The 21,517-nt window shown below is 58.6% G+C and overlaps 8 protein-coding genes across 8 annotated transcripts; all 8 read right to left on the reverse strand.

The window, feature by feature from the left end:
* Positions 1-222: 222 nt before the first annotated feature.
* On the reverse strand, positions 223-594 carry LOC148225227 (scale keratin-like). Its single transcript, XM_088167854.1, has one exon. The coding sequence runs from the start codon at positions 592-594 to the stop codon at positions 223-225; it is 372 nt and encodes a 123-aa protein (XP_088023980.1).
* A 2,605-nt stretch (positions 595-3,199) lies between these two features.
* LOC148225228 (scale keratin-like) lies at positions 3,200-3,571 on the reverse strand. Its single transcript, XM_088168621.1, has one exon. It carries the CDS (start codon positions 3,569-3,571, stop codon positions 3,200-3,202), a length of 372 nt encoding a protein of 123 aa, XP_088024747.1.
* Positions 3,572-6,173: 2,602 nt separating this feature from the next.
* On the reverse strand, positions 6,174-6,545 carry LOC148225229 (scale keratin-like). The gene has a single exon (XM_088169417.1). The coding sequence runs from the start codon at positions 6,543-6,545 to the stop codon at positions 6,174-6,176; it is 372 nt and encodes a 123-aa protein (XP_088025543.1).
* A 2,602-nt stretch (positions 6,546-9,147) lies between these two features.
* On the reverse strand, positions 9,148-9,519 carry LOC148225230 (scale keratin-like). The gene has a single exon (XM_088170149.1). The coding sequence runs from the start codon at positions 9,517-9,519 to the stop codon at positions 9,148-9,150; it is 372 nt and encodes a 123-aa protein (XP_088026275.1).
* A 2,602-nt stretch (positions 9,520-12,121) lies between these two features.
* On the reverse strand, positions 12,122-12,493 carry LOC148225231 (scale keratin-like). Its single transcript, XM_088170906.1, has one exon. The coding sequence runs from the start codon at positions 12,491-12,493 to the stop codon at positions 12,122-12,124; it is 372 nt and encodes a 123-aa protein (XP_088027032.1).
* Positions 12,494-15,095: 2,602 nt separating this feature from the next.
* Positions 15,096-15,467, reverse strand: LOC148225232 (scale keratin-like). Its single transcript, XM_088171623.1, has one exon. It carries the CDS (start codon positions 15,465-15,467, stop codon positions 15,096-15,098), a length of 372 nt encoding a protein of 123 aa, XP_088027749.1.
* A 2,599-nt stretch (positions 15,468-18,066) lies between these two features.
* On the reverse strand, positions 18,067-18,438 carry LOC148225233 (scale keratin-like). The gene has a single exon (XM_088172269.1). It carries the CDS (start codon positions 18,436-18,438, stop codon positions 18,067-18,069), a length of 372 nt encoding a protein of 123 aa, XP_088028395.1.
* A 2,599-nt stretch (positions 18,439-21,037) lies between these two features.
* On the reverse strand, positions 21,038-21,409 carry LOC148225234 (scale keratin-like). Its single transcript, XM_088173016.1, has one exon. The coding sequence runs from the start codon at positions 21,407-21,409 to the stop codon at positions 21,038-21,040; it is 372 nt and encodes a 123-aa protein (XP_088029142.1).
* Between the last annotated feature and the right edge of the window lie 108 nt (positions 21,410-21,517).

A 21,517-nucleotide genomic window follows, 5' to 3' on the forward strand; every position in this document is an offset into this window, starting at 1 on the left:
GCCCACGGGACTTGGGAAAAGGAGGCAAAGAGACAGGAACTGGATGCAGGAAAACTTTATTGTACCAGGAAGGGCAGGAGACGCTGGGAGAGGGACGGCGGGCAGGCCCCAGGCAGGCCGGCTGTCACGGGCTGCAGAAGGGCAGGGCAGCTTGTGCAGAGCTCAACTTCTCCATGCTGGGCTGAGGCGGCCGCAGGGGTTACGGGCTGGGCTGTGGTGGCTCTAGCAGGGCCCGCAGGTGTCCCAGAGCTTCTTGCTGTAGCGGGGCAGGGCGCAAGGGCTGTAGGCGGGAACAGCGCAGGCTCTGCCAAAGGTGCAGAGGCCGCCGGAGCCGGAGGCCTGGGTGGCGCCGGCGCCGTAGAGGCCGCCCAGCCCCAGGGAGCCGCCAAAGGCCGGAGCTCCGGAGGAGCCCACCACGGCTTGCTGGGGGAAGGAGGTGAGGATGGGGCCGGGGAAGGTGACCACCACGGGGGGCGGCTGGATCAAGGCCGAAGAGTCGGGGCACTGGCGGGCACACAGCTCGTTGCAGCTCTCAGCGATGGGCTGGGGCACAGCCACGTTGGTTTTGGGCGGGCACAGGTCGTAGCAGGACATCTTGGTGAGGGATGCGTGGGTGGTCTGCAAGAGAGGGCAGCCATGGCAGGAGAGCAGCAGAGGCAGCAGCCAAGCCAAAGGGGCCGGGACTGGAGCAGGAAGGCGTGAGCAGAAGCGCTCGCACACTTACCCTTGTTCCTGAGGAGGAGAAGGTGGCCAGGCCAGTGCTTGGCCTAGTCTGGCCCAGGCAGGGCTTTTATAGCAGCCCCAGCATTGCTCAGCTCCAGCCAGGCCAATCTGCACAGGGGACACTCCCTGCTGCTGCTGACACCAGGGCTGTACGGCTCCTGCCCCTCCCTGAGTCAGCATCCCAATGCCCAAGCCATCTTGTCCTTCCTGCCACGTCAGATACTTGATAGCTGGGACGGCACCCGGGAATGGGCTCCTGGAAGCCCTTTAATGGTCCAAAGGAGTGGGGCAGGGCTGGAATCGGCCTGGGCCAGATGGACATCTCTGCTCCTTTCTCCATGTGTAGATCAGGAAGGACACAAGGGGTGTTTGTCACCAATGTGGCAGAGTTCCCTGGGCAGCGACTGCAGGCAGATGGCGTCTGCTTCTGCCGGTTCTCCTGCGATGGATAGGTCCCCTCCACGGTGCACGCTCCTGGGACACCTGCCCTAGATGCTCCAGCTCCTGCCCGGTGTTCCTGGAGCCCGCGCCTGGATGGCATCCCTGCTATGGAGTATGTGACGTGGCAGGAAGGAGCAGATGGCTTGGGCAGCAGGAGGTGCTGGGGTGACACCTGGAGGATGCTGACTCAGGGTGGGGCAGGGTCTGCACAGCCCTGCTGTCAGCAGCAGCAGCAGCAGCAGCAGCTGTGAGACTTGAGCTCTGCACAAGCTGCCCTGGCCTCCTGCAGCCCGTGACAGCCGGCCTGCCTGGGGCCTGCCCACCGTCCCCGTCCCGGTGTCTCCTGCCCTTCGTGGTACAATCAAATTGTCCCGCATCCAATTCCCGTCTCTTTGCCTCCTTTTCCCATCTCATAAACAGCCCTGCGCGTGTGCGAGTTCCAAGAGCGGGAAGGGAAATGGTGATGCAGGGATGGCTTGGGGCAATGGAAAATTGAAGCGGAACGGGAAAAGAAAGAAAAGAGAAGAGGGAATGGGAGAGTGGAGGCTTATGTGGAGATGAAAATGAAATCAACATGGAAACCGAATCAAAAGAGAAAGGATCTTGCGAAGGGGTTGGTTGCGAAGGAGAAGAAGGACGGATATGAAGAGAAGCGGGAGGAAAAGAGTAAGGAGAATGTGAATAAGAAGGGGAAGGCGAAAGAGAATGTTGCCATTTTTATGTCGTGATGGACACGGCTGGTATCACCAGCAGCCCTTTAGTTGGCATCACGGCAAGTCCTTTAGTAAGAAACTCTACGTGCCTTCTTCTCTTCATCAACTTCTTTCTTCGTAACTCTCACTCCTGCTTTCATAGACCTCACTCGGGTACCTCTGACTCCTTTTCTTATAGGCAGCTTCACACAGCACTGACTCCTTCTTTCACGCTGCATGACTGGCTAAACCCAAGCTGTCCCTTTCCCGGCTGCCTAACCCTGCCTGTCCCTCCCGTATCACCTTCTCACCGTGTCTGCCCCTTGCACAACCTCATGTCCCTTAGCTCCTGGCAGCACAGCCAGCAGACTCCTTCCTTCTCTTACTCCAGCAGACTCTTGACATCATGCTGCAACTGCAAGTGCCTGTAACTAGTGGCCAGCCAACGCAGCCCTTTCTATCCCTCAAAAGGAGTGGCCAGACACAGGTGTTTCCACTCCTCACCAACCAGTAGAGCCTCAAGTCATTGGGAAAGATTCCCTCCTGCACTATCCTTTGAGCGTAGGTCTCCATAGGAGAAGAAGAAGATGGAGGAGATGAGAAACAAAGAGAAGGAGAGCCCTAAAGAAGAAAGACTAAGAGATAGAAAAGGAAAGCAAAGGACTTGATGGCAATGAAATTTGTCCGTGTAAATAGCGTAGAGGGGGGAAGTCTCTCTATGATTTCCGGCCGCGCTCCTTTAGCAGAACCGTGGTGGCACAGAGGGCCTGGAGCTGTGGCGGCCTTTGCCCCCGGAGGGCTCCTAGGTCTGAGGCCACCCCATTGCCAGCTCTGCTGCAGGTGTGGCAGAGCTCCTGGTCTCATGGCCTGCAAGAAATGGGCTCTGTCTGTCTTCAGGCAGATTGCTTAGAGATATTTGCCCGTCTCCTTCTCCTTCCCTGACCCGTTGCCACAGCACTCCTTCCTGTGCTCCCACTTGCCCTTTGATTCCAATTTCTTCTCCACTTTCAGCTCCACAGTCCCCTTCCCTCTTCTCTTTTACCATGCGCTACCGTTTCCATGAGAAGTTTTCCCAGAGCCACAGTTGCCCCTCCAAGTCTTGCAACTGCCCGCTCCCTGGAGCCCACGGGACTTGGGAAAAGGAGGCAAAGAGACAGGAACTGGATGCAGGAAAACTTTATTGTACCAGGAAGGGCAGGAGACGCTGGGAGAGGGACGGCGGGCAGGCCCCAGGCAGGCCGGCTGTCACGGGCTGCAGAAGGGCAGGGCAGCTTGTGCAGAGCTCAACTTCTCCATGCTGGGCTGAGGCGGCCGCAGGGGTTACGGGCTGGGCTGTGGTGGCTCTAGCAGGGCCCGCAGGTGTCCCAGAGCTTCTTGCTGTAGCGGGGCAGGGCGCAAGGGCTGTAGGCGGGAACAGCGCAGGCTCTGCCAAAGGTGCAGAGGCCGCCGGAGCCGGAGGCCTGGGTGGCGCCGGCGCCGTAGAGGCCGCCCAGCCCCAGGGAGCCGCCAAAGGCCGGAGCTCCGGAGGAGCCCACCACGGCTTGCTGGGGGAAGGAGGTGAGGATGGGGCCGGGGAAGGTGACCACCACGGGGGGCGGCTGGATCAAGGCCGAAGAGTCGGGGCACTGGCGGGCACACAGCTCGTTGCAGCTCTCAGCGATGGGCTGGGGCACAGCCACGTTGGTTTTGGGCGGGCACAGGTCGTAGCAGGACATCTTGGTGAGGGATGCGTGGGTGGTCTGCAAGAGAGGGCAGCCGTGGCAGGAGAGCAGCAGAGGCAGCAGCCAAGCCAAAGGGGCCGGGACTGGAGCAGGAAGGCGTGAGCAGAAGCGCTCGCACACTTACCCTTGTTCCTGAGGAGGAGAAGGTGGCCAGGCCAGTGCTTGGCCTAGTCTGGCCCAGGCAGGGCTTTTATAGCAGCCCCAGCATTGCTCAGCTCCAGCCAGGCCAATCTGCACAGGGGACACTCCCTGCTGCTGCTGACACCAGGGCTGTACGGCTCCTGCCCCTCCCTGAGTCAGCATCCCAATGCCCAAGCCATCTTGTCCTTCCTGCCACGTCAGATACTTGATAGCTGGGACGGCACCCGGGAATGGGCTCCTGGAAGCCCTTTAATGGTCCAAAGGAGTGGGGCAGGGCTGGAATCGGCCTGGGCCAGATGGACATCTCTGCTCCTTTCTCCATGTGTAGATCAGGAAGGACACAAGGGGTGTTTGTCACCAATGTGGCAGAGTTCCCTGGGCAGCGACTGCAGGCAGATGGCGTCTGCTTCTGCCGGTTCTCCTGCGATGGACAGGTCCCCTCCTCGGTGCACGCTCCTGGGACACCTGCCCTAGATGCTCCAGCTCCTGCCCGGTGTTCCTGGAGCCCGCGCCTGGATGGCATCCCTGCTATGGAGTATGTGACGTGGCAGGAAGGAGCAGATGGCTTGGGCAGCAGGAGGTGCTGGGGTGACACCTGGAGGATGCTGACTCAGGGTGGGGCAGGGTCTGCACAGCCCTGCTGTCAGCAGCAGCAGCAGCAGCAGCTGTGAGACTTGAGCTCTGCACAAGCTGCCCTGGCCTCCTGCAGCCCGTGACAGCCGGCCTGCCTGGGGCCTGCCCACCGTCCCCGTCCCGGTGTCTCCTGCCCTTCGTGGTACAATCAAATTGTCCCGCATCCAATTCCCGTCTCTTTGCCTCCTTTTCCCATCTCATAAACAGCCCTGCGCGTGTGCGAGTTCCAAGAGCGGGAAGGGAAATGGTGATGCAGGGATGGCTTGGGGCAATGGAAAATTGAAGCGGAACGGGAAAAGAAAGAAAAGAGAAGAGGGAATGGGAGAGTGGAGGCTTATGTGGAGATGAAAATGAAATCAACATGGAAACCGAATCAAGAGAGAAAGGATCTTGCGAAGGGGTTGGTAGCGAAGGAGAACGAGGACGGATATGAAGAGAAGCGGGAGGAAAAGAGTAAGGAGAATGTGAATAAGAAGGGGAAGGCGAAAGAGAATGTTGCCATTTTTATGTCGTGATGGACACGGCTGGTATCACCAGCAGCCCTTTAGTTGGCATCACGGCAAGTCCTTTAGTAAGAAACTCTACGTGCCTTCTTCTCTTCATCAACTTCTTTCTTCGTAACTCTCACTCCTGCTTTCATAGACCTCACTCGGGTACCTCTGACTCCTTTTCTTATAGGCAGCTTCACACAGCACTGACTCCTTCTTTCACGCTGCATGACTGGCTAAACCCAAGCTGTCCCTTTCCCGGCTGCCTAACCCTGCCTGTCCCTCCCGTATCACCTTCTCACCGTGTCTGCCCCTTGCACAACCTCATGTCCCTTAGCTCCTGGCAGCACAGCCAGCAGACTCCTTCCTTCTCTTACTCCAGCAGACTCTCGACATCATGCTGCAACTGCAAGTGCCTGTAACTAGTGGCCAGCCAACGCAGCCCTTTCTATCCCTCAAAAGGAGTGGCCAGACACAGGTGTTTCCACTCCTCACCAACCAGTAGAGCCTCAAGTCATTGGGAAAGATTCCCTCCTGCACTATCCTTTGAGCGTAGGTCTCCATAGGAGAAGAAGAAGATGGAGGAGATGAGAAACAAAGAGAAGGAGAGCCCTAAAGAAGAAAGACTAAGAGATAGAAAAGGAAAGCAAAGGACTTGATGGCAATGAAATTTGTCCGTGTAAATAGCGTAGAGGGGGGAAGTCTCTCTATGATTTCCGGCCCCGCTCCTTTAGCAGAACCGTGGTGGCACAGAGGGCCTGGAGCTGTGGCGGCCTTTGCCCCCGGAGGGCTCCTAGGTCTGAGGCCACCCCATTGCCAGCTCTGCTGCAGGTGTGGCAGAGCTCCTGGTCTCATGGCCTGCAAGAAATGGGCTCTGTCTGTCTTCAGGCAGATTGCTTAGAGATATTTGCCCGTCTCCTTCTCCTTCCCTGACCCGTTGCCACAGCACTCCTTCCTGTGCTCCCACTTGCCCTTTGATTCCAATTTCTTCTCCACTTTCAGCTCCACAGTCCCCTTCCCTCTTCTCTTTTACCATGCGCTACCGTTTCCATGAGAAGTTTTCCCAGAGCCACAGTTGCCCCTCCAAGTCTTGCAACTGCCCGCTCCCTGGAGCCCACGGGACTTGGGAAAAGGAGGCAAAGAGACAGGAACTGGATGCAGGAAAACTTTATTGTACCAGGAAGGGCAGGAGACGCTGGGAGAGGGACGGCGGGCAGGCCCCAGGCAGGCCGGCTGTCACGGGCTGCAGAAGGGCAGGGCAGCTTGTGCAGAGCTCAACTTCTCCATGCTGGGCTGAGGCGGCCGCAGGGGTTACGGGCTGGGCTGTGGTGGCTCTAGCAGGGCCCGCAGGTGTCCCAGAGCTTCTTGCTGTAGCGGGGCAGGGCGCAAGGGCTGTAGGCGGGAACAGCGCAGGCTCTGCCAAAGGTGCAGAGGCCGCCGGAGCCGGAGGCCTGGGTGGCGCCGGCGCCGTAGAGGCCGCCCAGCCCCAGGGAGCCGCCAAAGGCCGGAGCTCCGGAGGAGCCCACCACGGCTTGCTGGGGGAAGGAGGTGAGGATGGGGCCGGGGAAGGTGACCACCACGGGGGGCGGCTGGATCAAGGCCGAAGAGTCGGGGCACTGGCGGGCACACAGCTCGTTGCAGCTCTCAGCGATGGGCTGGGGCACAGCCACGTTGGTTTTGGGCGGGCACAGGTCGTAGCAGGACATCTTGGTGAGGGATGCGTGGGTGGTCTGCAAGAGAGGGCAGCCGTGGCAGGAGAGCAGCAGAGGCAGCAGCCAAGCCAAAGGGGCCGGGACTGGAGCAGGAAGGCGTGAGCAGAAGCGCTCGCACACTTACCCTTGTTCCTGAGGAGGAGAAGGTGGCCAGGCCAGTGCTTGGCCTAGTCTGGCCCAGGCAGGGCTTTTATAGCAGCCCCAGCATTGCTCAGCTCCAGCCAGGCCAATCTGCACAGGGGACACTCCCTGCTGCTGCTGACACCAGGGCTGTACGGCTCCTGCCCCTCCCTGAGTCAGCATCCCAATGCCCAAGCCATCTTGTCCTTCCTGCCACGTCAGATACTTGATAGCTGGGACGGCACCCGGGAATGGGCTCCTGGAAGCCCTTTAATGGTCCAAAGGAGTGGGGCAGGGCTGGAATCGGCCTGGGCCAGATGGACATCTCTGCTCCTTTCTCCATGTGTAGATCAGGAAGGACACAAGGGGTGTTTGTCACCAATGTGGCAGAGTTCCCTGGGCAGCGACTGCAGGCAGATGGCGTCTGCTTCTGCCGGTTCTCCTGCGATGGACAGGTCCCCTCCTCGGTGCACGCTCCTGGGACACCTGCCCTAGATGCTCCAGCTCCTGCCCGGTGTTCCTGGAGCCCGCGCCTGGATGGCATCCCTGCTATGGAGTATGTGACGTGGCAGGAAGGAGCAGATGGCTTGGGCAGCAGGAGGTGCTGGGGTGACACCTGGAGGATGCTGACTCAGGGTGGGGCAGGGTCTGCACAGCCCTGCTGTCAGCAGCAGCAGCAGCAGCAGCTGTGAGACTTGAGCTCTGCACAAGCTGCCCTGGCCTCCTGCAGCCCGTGACAGCCGGCCTGCCTGGGGCCTGCCCACCGTCCCCGTCCCGGTGTCTCCTGCCCTTCGTGGTACAATCAAATTGTCCCGCATCCAATTCCCGTCTCTTTGCCTCCTTTTCCCATCTCATAAACAGCCCTGCGCGTGTGCGAGTTCCAAGAGCGGGAAGGGAAATGGTGATGCAGGGATGGCTTGGGGCAATGGAAAATTGAAGCGGAACGGGAAAAGAAAGAAAAGAGAAGAGGGAATGGGAGAGTGGAGGCTTATGTGGAGATGAAAATGAAATCAACATGGAAACCGAATCAAAAGAGAAAGGATCTTGCGAAGGGGTTGGTTGCGAAGGAGAACAAGGACGGATATGAAGAGAAGCGGGAGGAAAAGAGTAAGGAGAATGTGAATAAGAAGGGGAAGGCGAAAGAGAATGTTGCCATTTTTATGTCGTGATGGACACGGCTGGTATCACCAGCAGCCCTTTAGTTGGCATCACGGCAAGTCCTTTAGTAAGAAACTCTACGTGCCTTCTTCTCTTCATCAACTTCTTTCTTCGTAACTCTCACTCCTGCTTTCATAGACCTCACTCGGGTACCTCTGACTCCTTTTCTTATAGGCAGCTTCACACAGCACTGACTCCTTCTTTCACGCTGCATGACTGGCTAAACCCAAGCTGTCCCTTTCCCGGCTGCCTAACCCTGCCTGTCCCTCCCGTATCACCTTCTCACCGTGTCTGCCCCTTGCACAACCTCATGTCCCTTAGCTCCTGGCAGCACAGCCAGCAGACTCCTTCCTTCTCTTACTCCAGCAGACTCTCGACATCATGCTGCAACTGCAAGTGCCTGTAACTAGTGGCCAGCCAACGCAGCCCTTTCTATCCCTCAAAAGGAGTGGCCAGACACAGGTGTTTCCACTCCTCACCAACCAGTAGAGCCTCAAGTCATTGGGAAAGATTCCCTCCTGCACTATCCTTTGAGCGTAGGTCTCCATAGGAGAAGAAGAAGATGGAGGAGATGAGAAACAAAGAGAAGGAGAGCCCTAAAGAAGAAAGACTAAGAGATAGAAAAGGAAAGCAAAGGACTTGATGGCAATGAAATTTGTCCGTGTAAATAGCGTAGAGGGGGGAAGTCTCTCTATGATTTCCGGCCCCGCTCCTTTAGCAGAACCGTGGTGGCACAGAGGGCCTGGAGCTGTGGCGGCCTTTGCCCCCGGAGGGCTCCTAGGTCTGAGGCCACCCCATTGCCAGCTCTGCTGCAGGTGTGGCAGAGCTCCTGGTCTCATGGCCTGCAAGAAATGGGCTCTGTCTGTCTTCAGGCAGATTGCTTAGAGATATTTGCCCGTCTCCTTCTCCTTCCCTGACCCGTTGCCACAGCACTCCTTCCTGTGCTCCCACTTGCCCTTTGATTCCAATTTCTTCTCCACTTTCAGCTCCACAGTCCCCTTCCCTCTTCTCTTTTACCATGCGCTACCGTTTCCATGAGAAGTTTTCCCAGAGCCACAGTTGCCCCTCCAAGTCTTGCAACTGCCCGCTCCCTGGAGCCCACGGGACTTGGGAAAAGGAGGCAAAGAGACAGGAACTGGATGCAGGAAAACTTTATTGTACCAGGAAGGGCAGGAGACGCTGGGAGAGGGACGGCGGGCAGGCCCCAGGCAGGCCGGCTGTCACGGGCTGCAGAAGGGCAGGGCAGCTTGTGCAGAGCTCAACTTCTCCATGCTGGGCTGAGGCGGCCGCAGGGGTTACGGGCTGGGCTGTGGTGGCTCTAGCAGGGCCCGCAGGTGTCCCAGAGCTTCTTGCTGTAGCGGGGCAGGGCGCAAGGGCTGTAGGCGGGAACAGCGCAGGCTCTGCCAAAGGTGCAGAGGCCGCCGGAGCCGGAGGCCTGGGTGGCGCCGGCGCCGTAGAGGCCGCCCAGCCCCAGGGAGCCGCCAAAGGCCGGAGCTCCGGAGGAGCCCACCACGGCTTGCTGGGGGAAGGAGGTGAGGATGGGGCCGGGGAAGGTGACCACCACGGGGGGCGGCTGGATCAAGGCCGAAGAGTCGGGGCACTGGCGGGCACACAGCTCGTTGCAGCTCTCAGCGATGGGCTGGGGCACAGCCACGTTGGTTTTGGGCGGGCACAGGTCGTAGCAGGACATCTTGGTGAGGGATGCGTGGGTGGTCTGCAAGAGAGGGCAGCCGTGGCAGGAGAGCAGCAGAGGCAGCAGCCAAGCCAAAGGGGCCGGGACTGGAGCAGGAAGGCGTGAGCAGAAGCGCTCGCACACTTACCCTTGTTCCTGAGGAGGAGAAGGTGGCCAGGCCAGTGCTTGGCCTAGTCTGGCCCAGGCAGGGCTTTTATAGCAGCCCCAGCATTGCTCAGCTCCAGCCAGGCCAATCTGCACAGGGGACACTCCCTGCTGCTGCTGACACCAGGGCTGTACGGCTCCTGCCCCTCCCTGAGTCAGCATCCCAATGCCCAAGCCATCTTGTCCTTCCTGCCACGTCAGATACTTGATAGCTGGGACGGCACCCGGGAATGGGCTCCTGGAAGCCCTTTAATGGTCCAAAGGAGTGGGGCAGGGCTGGAATCGGCCTGGGCCAGATGGACATCTCTGCTCCTTTCTCCATGTGTAGATCAGGAAGGACACAAGGGGTGTTTGTCACCAATGTGGCAGAGTTCCCTGGGCAGCGACTGCAGGCAGATGGCGTCTGCTTCTGCCGGTTCTCCTGCGATGGACAGGTCCCCTCCTCGGTGCACGCTCCTGGGACACCTGCCCTAGATGCTCCAGCTCCTGCCCGGTGTTCCTGGAGCCCGCGCCTGGATGGCATCCCTGCTATGGAGTATGTGACGTGGCAGGAAGGAGCAGATGGCTTGGGCAGCAGGAGGTGCTGGGGTGACACCTGGAGGATGCTGACTCAGGGTGGGGCAGGGTCTGCACAGCCCTGCTGTCAGCAGCAGCAGCAGCAGCAGCTGTGAGACTTGAGCTCTGCACAAGCTGCCCTGGCCTCCTGCAGCCCGTGACAGCCGGCCTGCCTGGGGCCTGCCCACCGTCCCCGTCCCGGTGTCTCCTGCCCTTCGTGGTACAATCAAATTGTCCCGCATCCAATTCCCGTCTCTTTGCCTCCTTTTCCCATCTCATAAACAGCCCTGCGCGTGTGCGAGTTCCAAGAGCGGGAAGGGAAATGGTGATGCAGGGATGGCTTGGGGCAATGGAAAATTGAAGCGGAACGGGAAAAGAAAGAAAAGAGAAGAGGGAATGGGAGAGTGGAGGCTTATGTGGAGATGAAAATGAAATCAACATGGAAACCGAATCAAGAGAGAAAGGATCTTGCGAAGGGGTTGGTAGCGAAGGAGAACGAGGACGGATATGAAGAGAAGCGGGAGGAAAAGAGTAAGGAGAATGTGAATAAGAAGGGGAAGGCGAAAGAGAATGTTGCCATTTTTATGTCGTGATGGACACGGCTGGTATCACCAGCAGCCCTTTAGTTGGCATCACGGCAAGTCCTTTAGTAAGAAACTCTACGTGCCTTCTTCTCTTCATCAACTTCTTTCTTCGTAACTCTCACTCCTGCTTTCATAGACCTCACTCGGGTACCTCTGACTCCTTTTCTTATAGGCAGCTTCACACAGCACTGACTCCTTCTTTCACGCTGCATGACTGGCTAAACCCAAGCTGTCCCTTTCCCGGCTGCCTAACCCTGCCTGTCCCTCCCGTATCACCTTCTCACCGTGTCTGCCCCTTGCACAACCTCATGTCCCTTAGCTCCTGGCAGCACAGCCAGCAGACTCCTTCCTTCTCTTACTCCAGCAGACTCTCGACATCATGCTGCAACTGCAAGTGCCTGTAACTAGTGGCCAGCCAACGCAGCCCTTTCTATCCCTCAAAAGGAGTGGCCAGACACAGGTGTTTCCACTCCTCACCAACCAGTAGAGCCTCAAGTCATTGGGAAAGATTCCCTCCTGCACTATCCTTTGAGCGTAGGTCTCCATAGGAGAAGAAGAAGATGGAGGAGATGAGAAACAAAGAGAAGGAGAGCCCTAAAGAAGAAAGACTAAGAGATAGAAAAGGAAAGCAAAGGACTTGATGGCAATGAAATTTGTCCGTGTAAATAGCGTAGAGGGGGGAAGTCTCTCTATGATTTCCGGCCCCGCTCCTTTAGCAGAACCGTGGTGGCACAGAGGGCCTGGAGCTGTGGCGGCCTTTGCCCCCGGAGGGCTCCTAGGTCTGAGGCCACCCCATTGCCAGCTCTGCTGCAGGTGTGGCAGAGCTCCTGGTCTCATGGCCTGCAAGAAATGGGCTCTGTCTGTCTTCAGGCAGATTGCTTAGAGATATTTGCCCGTCTCCTTCTCCTTCCCTGACCCGTTGCCACAGCACTCCTTCCTGTGCTCCCACTTGCCCTTTGATTCCAATTTCTTCTCCACTTTCAGCTCCACAGTCCCCTTCCCTCTTCTCTTTTACCATGCGCTACCGTTTCCATGAGAAGTTTTCCCAGAGCCACAGTTGCCCCTCCAAGTCTTGCAACTGCCCGCTCCCTGGAGCCCACGGGACTTGGGAAAAGGAGGCAAAGAGACAGGAACTGGATGCAGGAAAACTTTATTGTACCAGGAAGGGCAGGAGACGCTGGGAGAGGGACGGCGGGCAGGCCCCAGGCAGGCCGGCTGTCACGGGCTGCAGAAGGGCAGGGCAGCTTGTGCAGAGCTCAACTTCTCCATGCTGGGCTGAGGCGGCCGCAGGGGTTACGGGCTGGGCTGTGGTGGCTCTAGCAGGGCCCGCAGGTGTCCCAGAGCTTCTTGCTGTAGCGGGGCAGGGCGCAAGGGCTGTAGGCGGGAACAGCGCAGGCTCTGCCAAAGGTGCAGAGGCCGCCGGAGCCGGAGGCCTGGGTGGCGCCGGCGCCGTAGAGGCCGCCCAGCCCCAGGGAGCCGCCAAAGGCCGGAGCTCCGGAGGAGCCCACCACGGCTTGCTGGGGGAAGGAGGTGAGGATGGGGCCGGGGAAGGTGACCACCACGGGGGGCGGCTGGATCAAGGCCGAAGAGTCGGGGCACTGGCGGGCACACAGCTCGTTGCAGCTCTCAGCGATGGGCTGGGGCACAGCCACGTTGGTTTTGGGCGGGCACAGGTCGTAGCAGGACATCTTGGTGAGGGATGCGTGGGTGGTCTGCAAGAGAGGGCAGCCGTGGCAGGAGAGCAGCAGAGGCAGCAGCCAAGCCAAAGGGGCCGGGACTGGAGCAGGAAGGCGTGAGCAGAAGCGCTCGCACACTTACCCTTGTTCCTGAGGAGGAGAAGGTGGCCAGGCCAGTGCTTGGCCTAGTCTGGCCCAGGCAGGGCTTTTATAGCAGCCCCAGCATTGCTCAGCTCCAGCCAGGCCAATCTGCACAGGGGACACTCCCTGCTGCTGCTGACACCAGGGCTGTACGGCTCCTGCCCCTCCCTGAGTCAGCATCCCAATGCCCAAGCCATCTTGTCCTTCCTGCCACGTCAGATACTTGATAGCTGGGACGGCACCCGGGAATGGGCTCCTGGAAGCCCTTTAATGGTCCAAAGGAGTGGGGCAGGGCTGGAATCGGCCTGGGCCAGATGGACATCTCTGCTCCTTTCTCCATGTGTAGATCAGGAAGGACACAAGGGGTGTTTGTCACCAATGTGGCAGAGTTCCCTGGGCAGCGACTGCAGGCAGATGGCGTCTGCTTCTGCCGGTTCTCCTGCGATGGACAGGTCCCCTCCTCGGTGCACGCTCCTGGGACACCTGCCCTAGATGCTCCAGCTCCTGCCCGGTGTTCCTGGAGCCCGCGCCTGGATGGCATCCCTGCTATGGAGTATGTGACGTGGCAGGAAGGAGCAGATGGCTTGGGCAGCAGGAGGTGCTGGGGTGACACCTGGAGGATGCTGACTCAGGGTGGGGCAGGGTCTGCACAGCCCTGCTGTCAGCAGCAGCAGCAGCAGCAGCTGTGAGACTTGAGCTCTGCACAAGCTGCCCTGGCCTCCTGCAGCCCGTGACAGCCGGCCTGCCTGGGGCCTGCCCACCGTCCCCGTCCCGGTGTCTCCTGCCCTTCGTGGTACAATCAAATTGTCCCGCATCCAATTCCCGTCTCTTTGCCTCCTTTTCCCATCTCATAAACAGCCCTGCGCGTGTGCGAGTTCCAAGAGCGGGAAGGGAAATGGTGATGCAGGGATGGCTTGGGGCAATGGAAAATTGAAGCGGAACGGGAAAAGAAAGAAAAGAGAAGAGGGAATGGGAGAGTGGAGGCTTATGTGGAGATGAAAATGAAATCAACATGGAAACCGAATCAAAAGAGAAAGGATCTTGCGAAGGGGTTGGTTGCGAAGGAGAACAAGGACGGATATGAAGAGAAGCGGGAGGAAAAGAGTAAGGAGAATGTGAATAAGAAGGGGAAGGCGAAAGAGAATGTTGCCATTTTTATGTCGTGATGGACACGGCTGGTATCACCAGCAGCCCTTTAGTTGGCATCACGGCAAGTCCTTTAGTAAGAAACTCTACGTGCCTTCTTCTCTTCATCAACTTCTTTCTTCGTAACTCTCACTCCTGCTTTCATAGACCTCACTCGGGTACCTCTGACTCCTTTTCTTATAGGCAGCTTCACACAGCACTGACTCCTTCTTTCACGCTGCATGACTGGCTAAACCCAAGCTGTCCCTTTCCCGGCTGCCTAACCCTGCCTGTCCCTCCCGTATCACCTTCTCACCGTGTCTGCCCCTTGCACAACCTCATGTCCCTTAGCTCCTGGCAGCACAGCCAGCAGACTCCTTCCTTCTCTTACTCCAGCAGACTCTCGACATCATGCTGCAACTGCAAGTGCCTGTAACTAGTGGCCAGCCAACGCAGCCCTTTCTATCCCTCAAAAGGAGTGGCCAGACACAGGTGTTTCCACTCCTCACCAACCAGTAGAGCCTCAAGTCATTGGGAAAGATTCCCTCCTGCACTATCCTTTGAGCGTAGGTCTCCATAGGAGAAGAAGAAGATGGAGGAGATGAGAAACAAAGAGAAGGAGAGCCCTAAAGAAGAAAGACTAAGAGATAGAAAAGGAAAGCAAAGGACTTGATGGCAATGAAATTTGTCCGTGTAAATAGCGTAGAGGGGGGAAGTCTCTCTATGATTTCCGGCCCCGCTCCTTTAGCAGAACCGTGGTGGCACAGAGGGCCTGGAGCTGTGGCGGCCTTTGCCCCCGGAGGGCTCCTAGGTCTGAGGCCACCCCATTGCCAGCTCTGCTGCAGGTGTGGCAGAGCTCCTGGTCTCATGGCCTGCAAGAAATGGGCTCTGTCTGTCTTCAGGCAGATTGCTTAGAGATATTTGCCCGTCTCCTTCTCCTTCCCTGACCCGTTGCCACAGCACTCCTTCCTGTGCTCCCACTTGCCCTTTGATTCCAATTTCTTCTCCACTTTCAGCTCCACAGTCCCCTTCCCTCTTCTCTTTTACCATGCGCTACCGTTTCCATGAGAAGTTTTCCCAGAGCCACAGTTGCCCCTCCAAGTCTTGCAACTGCCCGCTCCCTGGAGCCCACGGGACTTGGGAAAAGGAGGCAAAGAGACAGGAACTGGATGCAGGAAAACTTTATTGTACCAGGAAGGGCAGGAGACGCTGGGAGAGGGACGGCGGGCAGGCCCCAGGCAGGCCGGCTGTCACGGGCTGCAGAAGGGCAGGGCAGCTTGTGCAGAGCTCAACTTCTCCATGCTGGGCTGAGGCGGCCGCAGGGGTTACGGGCTGGGCTGTGGTGGCTCTAGCAGGGCCCGCAGGTGTCCCAGAGCTTCTTGCTGTAGCGGGGCAGGGCGCAAGGGCTGTAGGCGGGAACAGCGCAGGCTCTGCCAAAGGTGCAGAGGCCGCCGGAGCCGGAGGCCTGGGTGGCGCCGGCGCCGTAGAGGCCGCCCAGCCCCAGGGAGCCGCCAAAGGCCGGAGCTCCGGAGGAGCCCACCACGGCTTGCTGGGGGAAGGAGGTGAGGATGGGGCCGGGGAAGGTGACCACCACGGGGGGCGGCTGGATCAAGGCCGAAGAGTCGGGGCACTGGCGGGCACACAGCTCGTTGCAGCTCTCAGCGATGGGCTGGGGCACAGCCACGTTGGTTTTGGGCGGGCACAGGTCGTAGCAGGACATCTTGGTGAGGGATGCGTGGGTGCTCTGCAAGAGAGGGCAGCCGTGGCAGGAGAGCAGCAGAGGCAGCAGCCAAGCCAAAGGGGCCGGGACTGGAGCAGGAAGGCGTGAGCAGGAGCGCTCGCACACTTACCCTTGTTCCTGAGGAGGAGAAGGTGGCCAGGCCAGTGCTTGGCCTAGTCTGGCCCAGGCAGGGCTTTTATAGCAGCCCCAGCATTGCTCAGCTCCAGCCAGGCCAATCTGCACAGGGGACACTCCCTGCTGCTGCTGACACCAGGGCTGTACGGCTCCTGCCCCTCCCTGAGTCAGCATCCCAATGCCCAAGCCATCTTGTCCTTCCTGCCACGTCAGATACTTGATAGCTGGGACGGCACCCGGGAATGGGCTCCTGGAAGCCCTTTAATGGTCCAAAGGAGTGGGGCAGGGCTGGAATCGGCCTGGGCCAGATGGACATCTCTGCTCCTTTCTCCATGTGTAGATCAGGAAGGACACAAGGGGTGTTTGTCACCAATGTGGCAGAGTTCCCTGGGCAGCGACTGCAGGCAGATGGCGTCTGCTTCTGCCGGTTCTCCTGCGATGGACAGGTCCCCTCCACGGTGCACGCTCCTGGGACACCTGCCCTAGATGCTCCAGCTCCTGCCCGGTGTTCCTGGAGCCCGCGCCTGGATGGCATCCCTGCTATGGAGTATGTGACGTGGCAGGAAGGAGCAGATGGCTTGGGCAGCAGGAGGTGCTGGGGTGACACCTGGAGGATGCTGACTCAGGGTGGGGCAGGGTCTGCACAGCCCTGCTGTCAGCAGCAGCAGCAGCAGCTGTGAGACTTGAGCTCTGCACAAGCTGCCCTGGCCTCCTGCAGCCCGTGACAGCCGGCCTGCCTGGGGCCTGCCCACCGTCCCCGTCCCGGTGTCTCCTGCCCTTCGTGGTACAATCAAATTGTCCCGCATCCAATTCCCGTCTCTTTGCCTCCTTTTCCCATCTCATAAACAGCCCTGCGCGTGTGCGAGTTCCAAGAGCGGGAAGGGAAATGGTGATGCAGGGATGGCTTGGGGCAATGGAAAATTGAAGCGGAACGGGAAAAGAAAGAAAAGAGAAGAGGGAATGGGAGAGTGGAGGCTTATGTGGAGATGAAAATGAAATCAACATGGAAACCGAATCAAGAGAGAAAGGATCTTGCGAAGGGGTTGGTTGCGAAGGAGAACAAGGACGGATATGAAGAGAAGCGGGAGGAAAAGAGTAAGGAGAATGTGAATAAGAAGGGGAAGGCGAAAGAGAATGTTGCCATTTTTATGTCGTGATGGACACGGCTGGTATCACCAGCAGCCCTTTAGTTGGCATCACGGCAAGTCCTTTAGTAAGAAACTCTACGTGCCTTCTTCTCTTCATCAACTTCTTTCTTCGTAACTCTCACTCCTGCTTTCATAGACCTCACTCGGGTACCTCTGACTCCTTTTCTTATAGGCAGCTTCACACAGCACTGACTCCTTCTTTCACGCTGCATGACTGGCTAAACCCAAGCTGTCCCTTTCCCGGCTGCCTAACCCTGCCTGTCCCTCCCGTATCACCTTCTCACCGTGTCTGCCCCTTGCACAACCTCATGTCCCTTAGCTCCTGGCAGCACAGCCAGCAGACTCCTTCCTTCTCTTACTCCAGCAGACTCTCGACATCATGCTGCAACTGCAAGTGCCTGTAACTAGTGGCCAGCCAACGCAGCCCTTTCTATCCCTCAAAAGGAGTGGCCAGACACAGGTGTTTCCACTCCTCACCAACCAGTAGAGCCTCAAGTCATTGGGAAAGATTCCCTCCTGCACTATCCTTTGAGCGTAGGTCTCCATAGGAGAAGAAGAAGATGGAGGAGATGAGAAACAAAGAGAAGGAGAGCCCTAAAGAAGAAAGACTAAGAGATAGAAAAGGAAAGCAAAGGACTTGATGGCAATGAAATTTGTCCGTGTAAATAGCGTAGAGGGGGGAAGTCTCTCTATGATTTCCGGCCCCGCTCCTTTAGCAGAACCGTGGTGGCACAGAGGGCCTGGAGCTGTGGCGGCCTTTGCCCCCGGAGGGCTCCTAGGTCTGAGGCCACCCCATTGCCAGCTCTGCTGCAGGTGTGGCAGAGCTCCTGGTCTCATGGCCTGCAAGAAATGGGCTCTGTCTGTCTTCAGGCAGATTGCTTAGAGATATTTGCCCGTCTCCTTCTCCTTCCCTGACCCGTTGCCACAGCACTCCTTCCTGTGCTCCCACTTGCCCTTTGATTCCAATTTCTTCTCCACTTTCAGCTCCACAGTCCCCTTCCCTCTTCTCTTTTACCATGCGCTACCGTTTCCATGAGAAGTTTTCCCAGAGCCACAGTTGCCCCTCCAAGTCTTGCAACTGCCCGCTCCCTGGAGCCCACGGGACTTGGGAAAAGGAGGCAAAGAGACAGGAACTGGATGCAGGAAAACTTTATTGTACCAGGAAGGGCAGGAGACGCTGGGAGAGGGACGGCGGGCAGGCCCCAGGCAGGCCGGCTGTCACGGGCTGCAGAAGGGCAGGGCAGCTTGTGCAGAGCTCAACTTCTCCATGCTGGGCTGAGGCGGCCGCAGGGGTTACGGGCTGGGCTGTGGTGGCTCTAGCAGGGCCCGCAGGTGTCCCAGAGCTTCTTGCTGTAGCGGGGCAGGGCGCAAGGGCTGTAGGCGGGAACAGCGCAGGCTCTGCCAAAGGTGCAGAGGCCGCCGGAGCCGGAGGCCTGGGTGGCGCCGGCGCCGTAGAGGCCGCCCAGCCCCAGGGAGCCGCCAAAGGCCGGAGCTCCGGAGGAGCCCACCACGGCTTGCTGGGGGAAGGAGGTGAGGATGGGGCCGGGGAAGGTGACCACCACGGGGGGCGGCTGGATCAAGGCCGAAGAGTCGGGGCACTGGCGGGCACACAGCTCGTTGCAGCTCTCAGCGATGGGCTGGGGCACAGCCACGTTGGTTTTGGGCGGGCACAGGTCGTAGCAGGACATCTTGGTGAGGGATGCGTGGGTGCTCTGCAAGAGAGGGCAGCCGTGGCAGGAGAGCAGCAGAGGCAGCAGCCAAGCCAAAGGGGCCGGGACTGGAGCAGGAAGGCGTGAGCAGGAGCGCTCGCACACTTACCCTTGTTCCTGAGGAGGAGAAGGTGGCCAGGCCAGTGCTTGGCCTAGTCTGGCCCAGGCAGGGCTTTTATAGCAGCCCCAGCATTGCTCAGCTCCAGCCAGGCCAATCTGCACAGGGGACACTCCCTGCTGCTGCTGACACCAGGGCTGTACGGCTCCTGCCCCTCCCTGAGTCAGCATCCCAATGCCCAAGCCATCTTGTCCTTCCTGCCACGTCAGATACTTGATAGCTGGGACGGCACCCGGGAATGGGCTCCTGGAAGCCCTTTAATGGTCCAAAGGAGTGGGGCAGGGCTGGAATCGGCCTGGGCCAGATGGACATCTCTGCTCCTTTCTCCATGTGTAGATCAGGAAGGACACAAGGGGTGTTTGTCACCAATGTGGCAGAGTTCCCTGGGCAGCGACTGCAGGCAGATGGCGTCTGCTTCTGCCGGTTCTCCTGCGATGGACAGGTCCCCTCCACGGTGCACGCTCCTGGGACACCTGCCCTAGATGCTCCAGCTCCTGCCCGGTGTTCCTGGAGCCCGCGCCTGGATGGCATCCCTGCTATGGAGTATGTGACGTGGCAGGAAGGAGCAGATGGCTTGGGCAGCAGGAGGTGCTGGGGTGACACCTGGAGGATGCTGACTCAGGGTGGGGCAGGGTCTGCACAGCCCTGCTGTCAGCAGCAGCAGCAGCAGCTGTGAGACTTGAGCTCTGCACAAGCTGCCCTGGCCTCCTGCAGCCCGTGACAGCCGGCCTGCCTGGGGCCTGCCCACCGTCCCCGTCCCGGTGTCTCCTGCCCTTCGTGGTACAATCAAATTGTCCCGCATCCAATTCCCGTCTCTTTGCCTCCTTTTCCCATCTCATAAACAGCCCTGCGCGTGTGCGAGTTCCAAGAGCGGGAAGGGAAATGGTGATGCAGGGATGGCTTGGGGCAATGGAAAATTGAAGCGGAACGGGAAAAGAAAGAAAAGAGAAGAGGGAATGGGAGAGTGGAGGCTTATGTGGAGATGAAAATGAAATCAACATGGAAACCGAATCAAGAGAGAAAGGATCTTGCGAAGGGGTTGGTTGCGAAGGAGAACAAGGACGGATATGAAGAGAAGCGGGAGGAAAAGAGTAAGGAGAATGTGAATAAGAAGGGGAAGGCGAAAGAGAATGTTGCCATTTTTATGTCGTGATGGACACGGCTGGTATCACCAGCAGCCCTTTAGTTGGCATCACGGCAAGTCCTTTAGTAAGAAACTCTACGTGCCTTCTTCTCTTCATCAACTTCTTTCTTCGTAACTCTCACTCCTGCTTTCATAGACCTCACTCGGGTACCTCTGACTCCTTTTCTTATAGGCAGCTTCACACAGCACTGACTCCTTCTTTCACGCTGCATGACTGGCTAAACCCAAGCTGTCCCTTTCCCGGCTGCCTAACCCTGCCTGTCCCTCCCGTATCACCTTCTCACCGTGTCTGCCCCTTGCACAACCTCATGTCCCTTAGCTCCTGGCAGCACAGCCAGCAGACTCCTTCCTTCTCTTACTCCAGCAGACTCTCGACATCATGCTGCAACTGCAAGTGCCTGTAACTAGTAGCCAGCCAACGCAGCCCTTTCTATCCCTCAAAAGGAGTGGCCAGACACAGGTGTTTCCACTCCTCACCAACCAGTAGAGCCTCAAGTCATTGGGAAAGATTCCCTCCTGCACTATCCTTTGAGCGTAGGTCTCCATAGGAGAAGAAGAAGATGGAGGAGATGAGAAACAAAGAGAAGGAGAGCCCTAAAGAAGAAAGACTAAGAGATAGAAAAGGAAAGCAAAGGACTTGATGGCAATGAAATTTGTCCGTGTAAATAGCGTAGAGGGGGGAAGTCTCTCTATGATTTCCGGCCCCGCTCCTTTAGCAGAACCGTGGTGGCACAGAGGGCCTGGAGCTGTGGCGGCCTTTGCCCCCGGAGGGCTCCTAGGTCTGAGGCCACCCCATTGCCAGCTCTGCTGCAGGTGTGGCAGAGCTCCTGGTCTCATGGCCTGCAAGAAATGGGCTCTGTCTGTCTTCAGGCAGATTGCTTAGAGATATTTGCCCGTCTCCTTCTCCTTCCCTGACCCGTTGCCACAGCACTCCTTCCTGTGCTCCCACTTGCCCTTTGATTCCAATTTCTTCTCCACTTTCAGCTCCACAGTCCCCTTCCCTCTTCTCTTTTACCATGCGCTACCGTTTCCATGAGAAGTTTTCCCAGAGCCACAGTTGCCCCTCCAAGTCTTGCAACTGCCCGCTCCCTGGAGCCCACGGGACTTGGGAAAAGGAGGCAAAGAGACAGGAACTGGATGCAGGAAAACTTTATTGTACCAGGAAGGGCAGGAGACGCTGGGAGAGGGACGGCGGGCAGGCCCCAGGCAGGCCGGCTGTCACGGGCTGCAGAAGGGCAGGGCAGCTTGTGCAGAGCTCAACTTCTCCATGCTGGGCTGAGGCGGCCGCAGGGGTTACGGGCTGGGCTGTGGTGGCTCTAGCAGGGCCCGCAGGTGTCCCAGAGCTTCTTGCTGTAGCGGGGCAGGGCGCAAGGGCTGTAGGCGGGAACAGCGCAGGCTCTGCCAAAGGTGCAGAGGCCGCCGGAGCCGGAGGCCTGGGTGGCGCCGGCGCCGTAGAGGCCGCCCAGCCCCAGGGAGCCGCCAAAGGCCGGAGCTCCGGAGGAGCCCACCACGGCTTGCTGGGGGAAGGAGGTGAGGATGGGGCCGGGGAAGGTGACCACCACGGGGGGCGGCTGGATCAAGGCCGAAGAGTCGGGGCACTGGCGGGCACACAGCTCGTTGCAGCTCTCAGCGATGGGCTGGGGCACAGCCACGTTGGTTTTGGGCGGGCACAGGTCGTAGCAGGACATCTTGGTGAGGGATGCGTGGGTGCTCTGCAAGAGAGGGCAGCCGTGGCAGGAGAGCAGCAGAGGCAGCAGCCAAGCCAAAGGGGCCGGGACTGGAGCAGGAAGGCGTGA

The sequence above is a fragment of the Sturnus vulgaris genome, chromosome 1, assembly GCF_052056855.1.
Source record: "Sturnus vulgaris isolate bStuVul1 chromosome 1, bStuVul1.hap1, whole genome shotgun sequence".
NCBI classification, from domain to species: domain Eukaryota; kingdom Metazoa; phylum Chordata; class Aves; order Passeriformes; family Sturnidae; genus Sturnus; species Sturnus vulgaris.

What these genes read in the sequence shown, in the direction of transcription:
- LOC148225232 (XM_088171623.1), bottom strand. Translation starts at nt 15,467, where the DNA reads ATGTCCTGCTACGACCTGTGCCCGCCCAAAACCAACGTGGCTGTGCCC.
- LOC148225228 (XM_088168621.1), bottom strand. Translation starts at nt 3,571, where the DNA reads ATGTCCTGCTACGACCTGTGCCCGCCCAAAACCAACGTGGCTGTGCCC.
- LOC148225231 (XM_088170906.1), bottom strand. Translation starts at nt 12,493, where the DNA reads ATGTCCTGCTACGACCTGTGCCCGCCCAAAACCAACGTGGCTGTGCCC.
- LOC148225233 (XM_088172269.1), bottom strand. Translation starts at nt 18,438, where the DNA reads ATGTCCTGCTACGACCTGTGCCCGCCCAAAACCAACGTGGCTGTGCCC.
- LOC148225230 (XM_088170149.1), bottom strand. Translation starts at nt 9,519, where the DNA reads ATGTCCTGCTACGACCTGTGCCCGCCCAAAACCAACGTGGCTGTGCCC.
- LOC148225234 (XM_088173016.1), bottom strand. Translation starts at nt 21,409, where the DNA reads ATGTCCTGCTACGACCTGTGCCCGCCCAAAACCAACGTGGCTGTGCCC.
- LOC148225229 (XM_088169417.1), bottom strand. Translation starts at nt 6,545, where the DNA reads ATGTCCTGCTACGACCTGTGCCCGCCCAAAACCAACGTGGCTGTGCCC.
- LOC148225227 (XM_088167854.1), bottom strand. Translation starts at nt 594, where the DNA reads ATGTCCTGCTACGACCTGTGCCCGCCCAAAACCAACGTGGCTGTGCCC.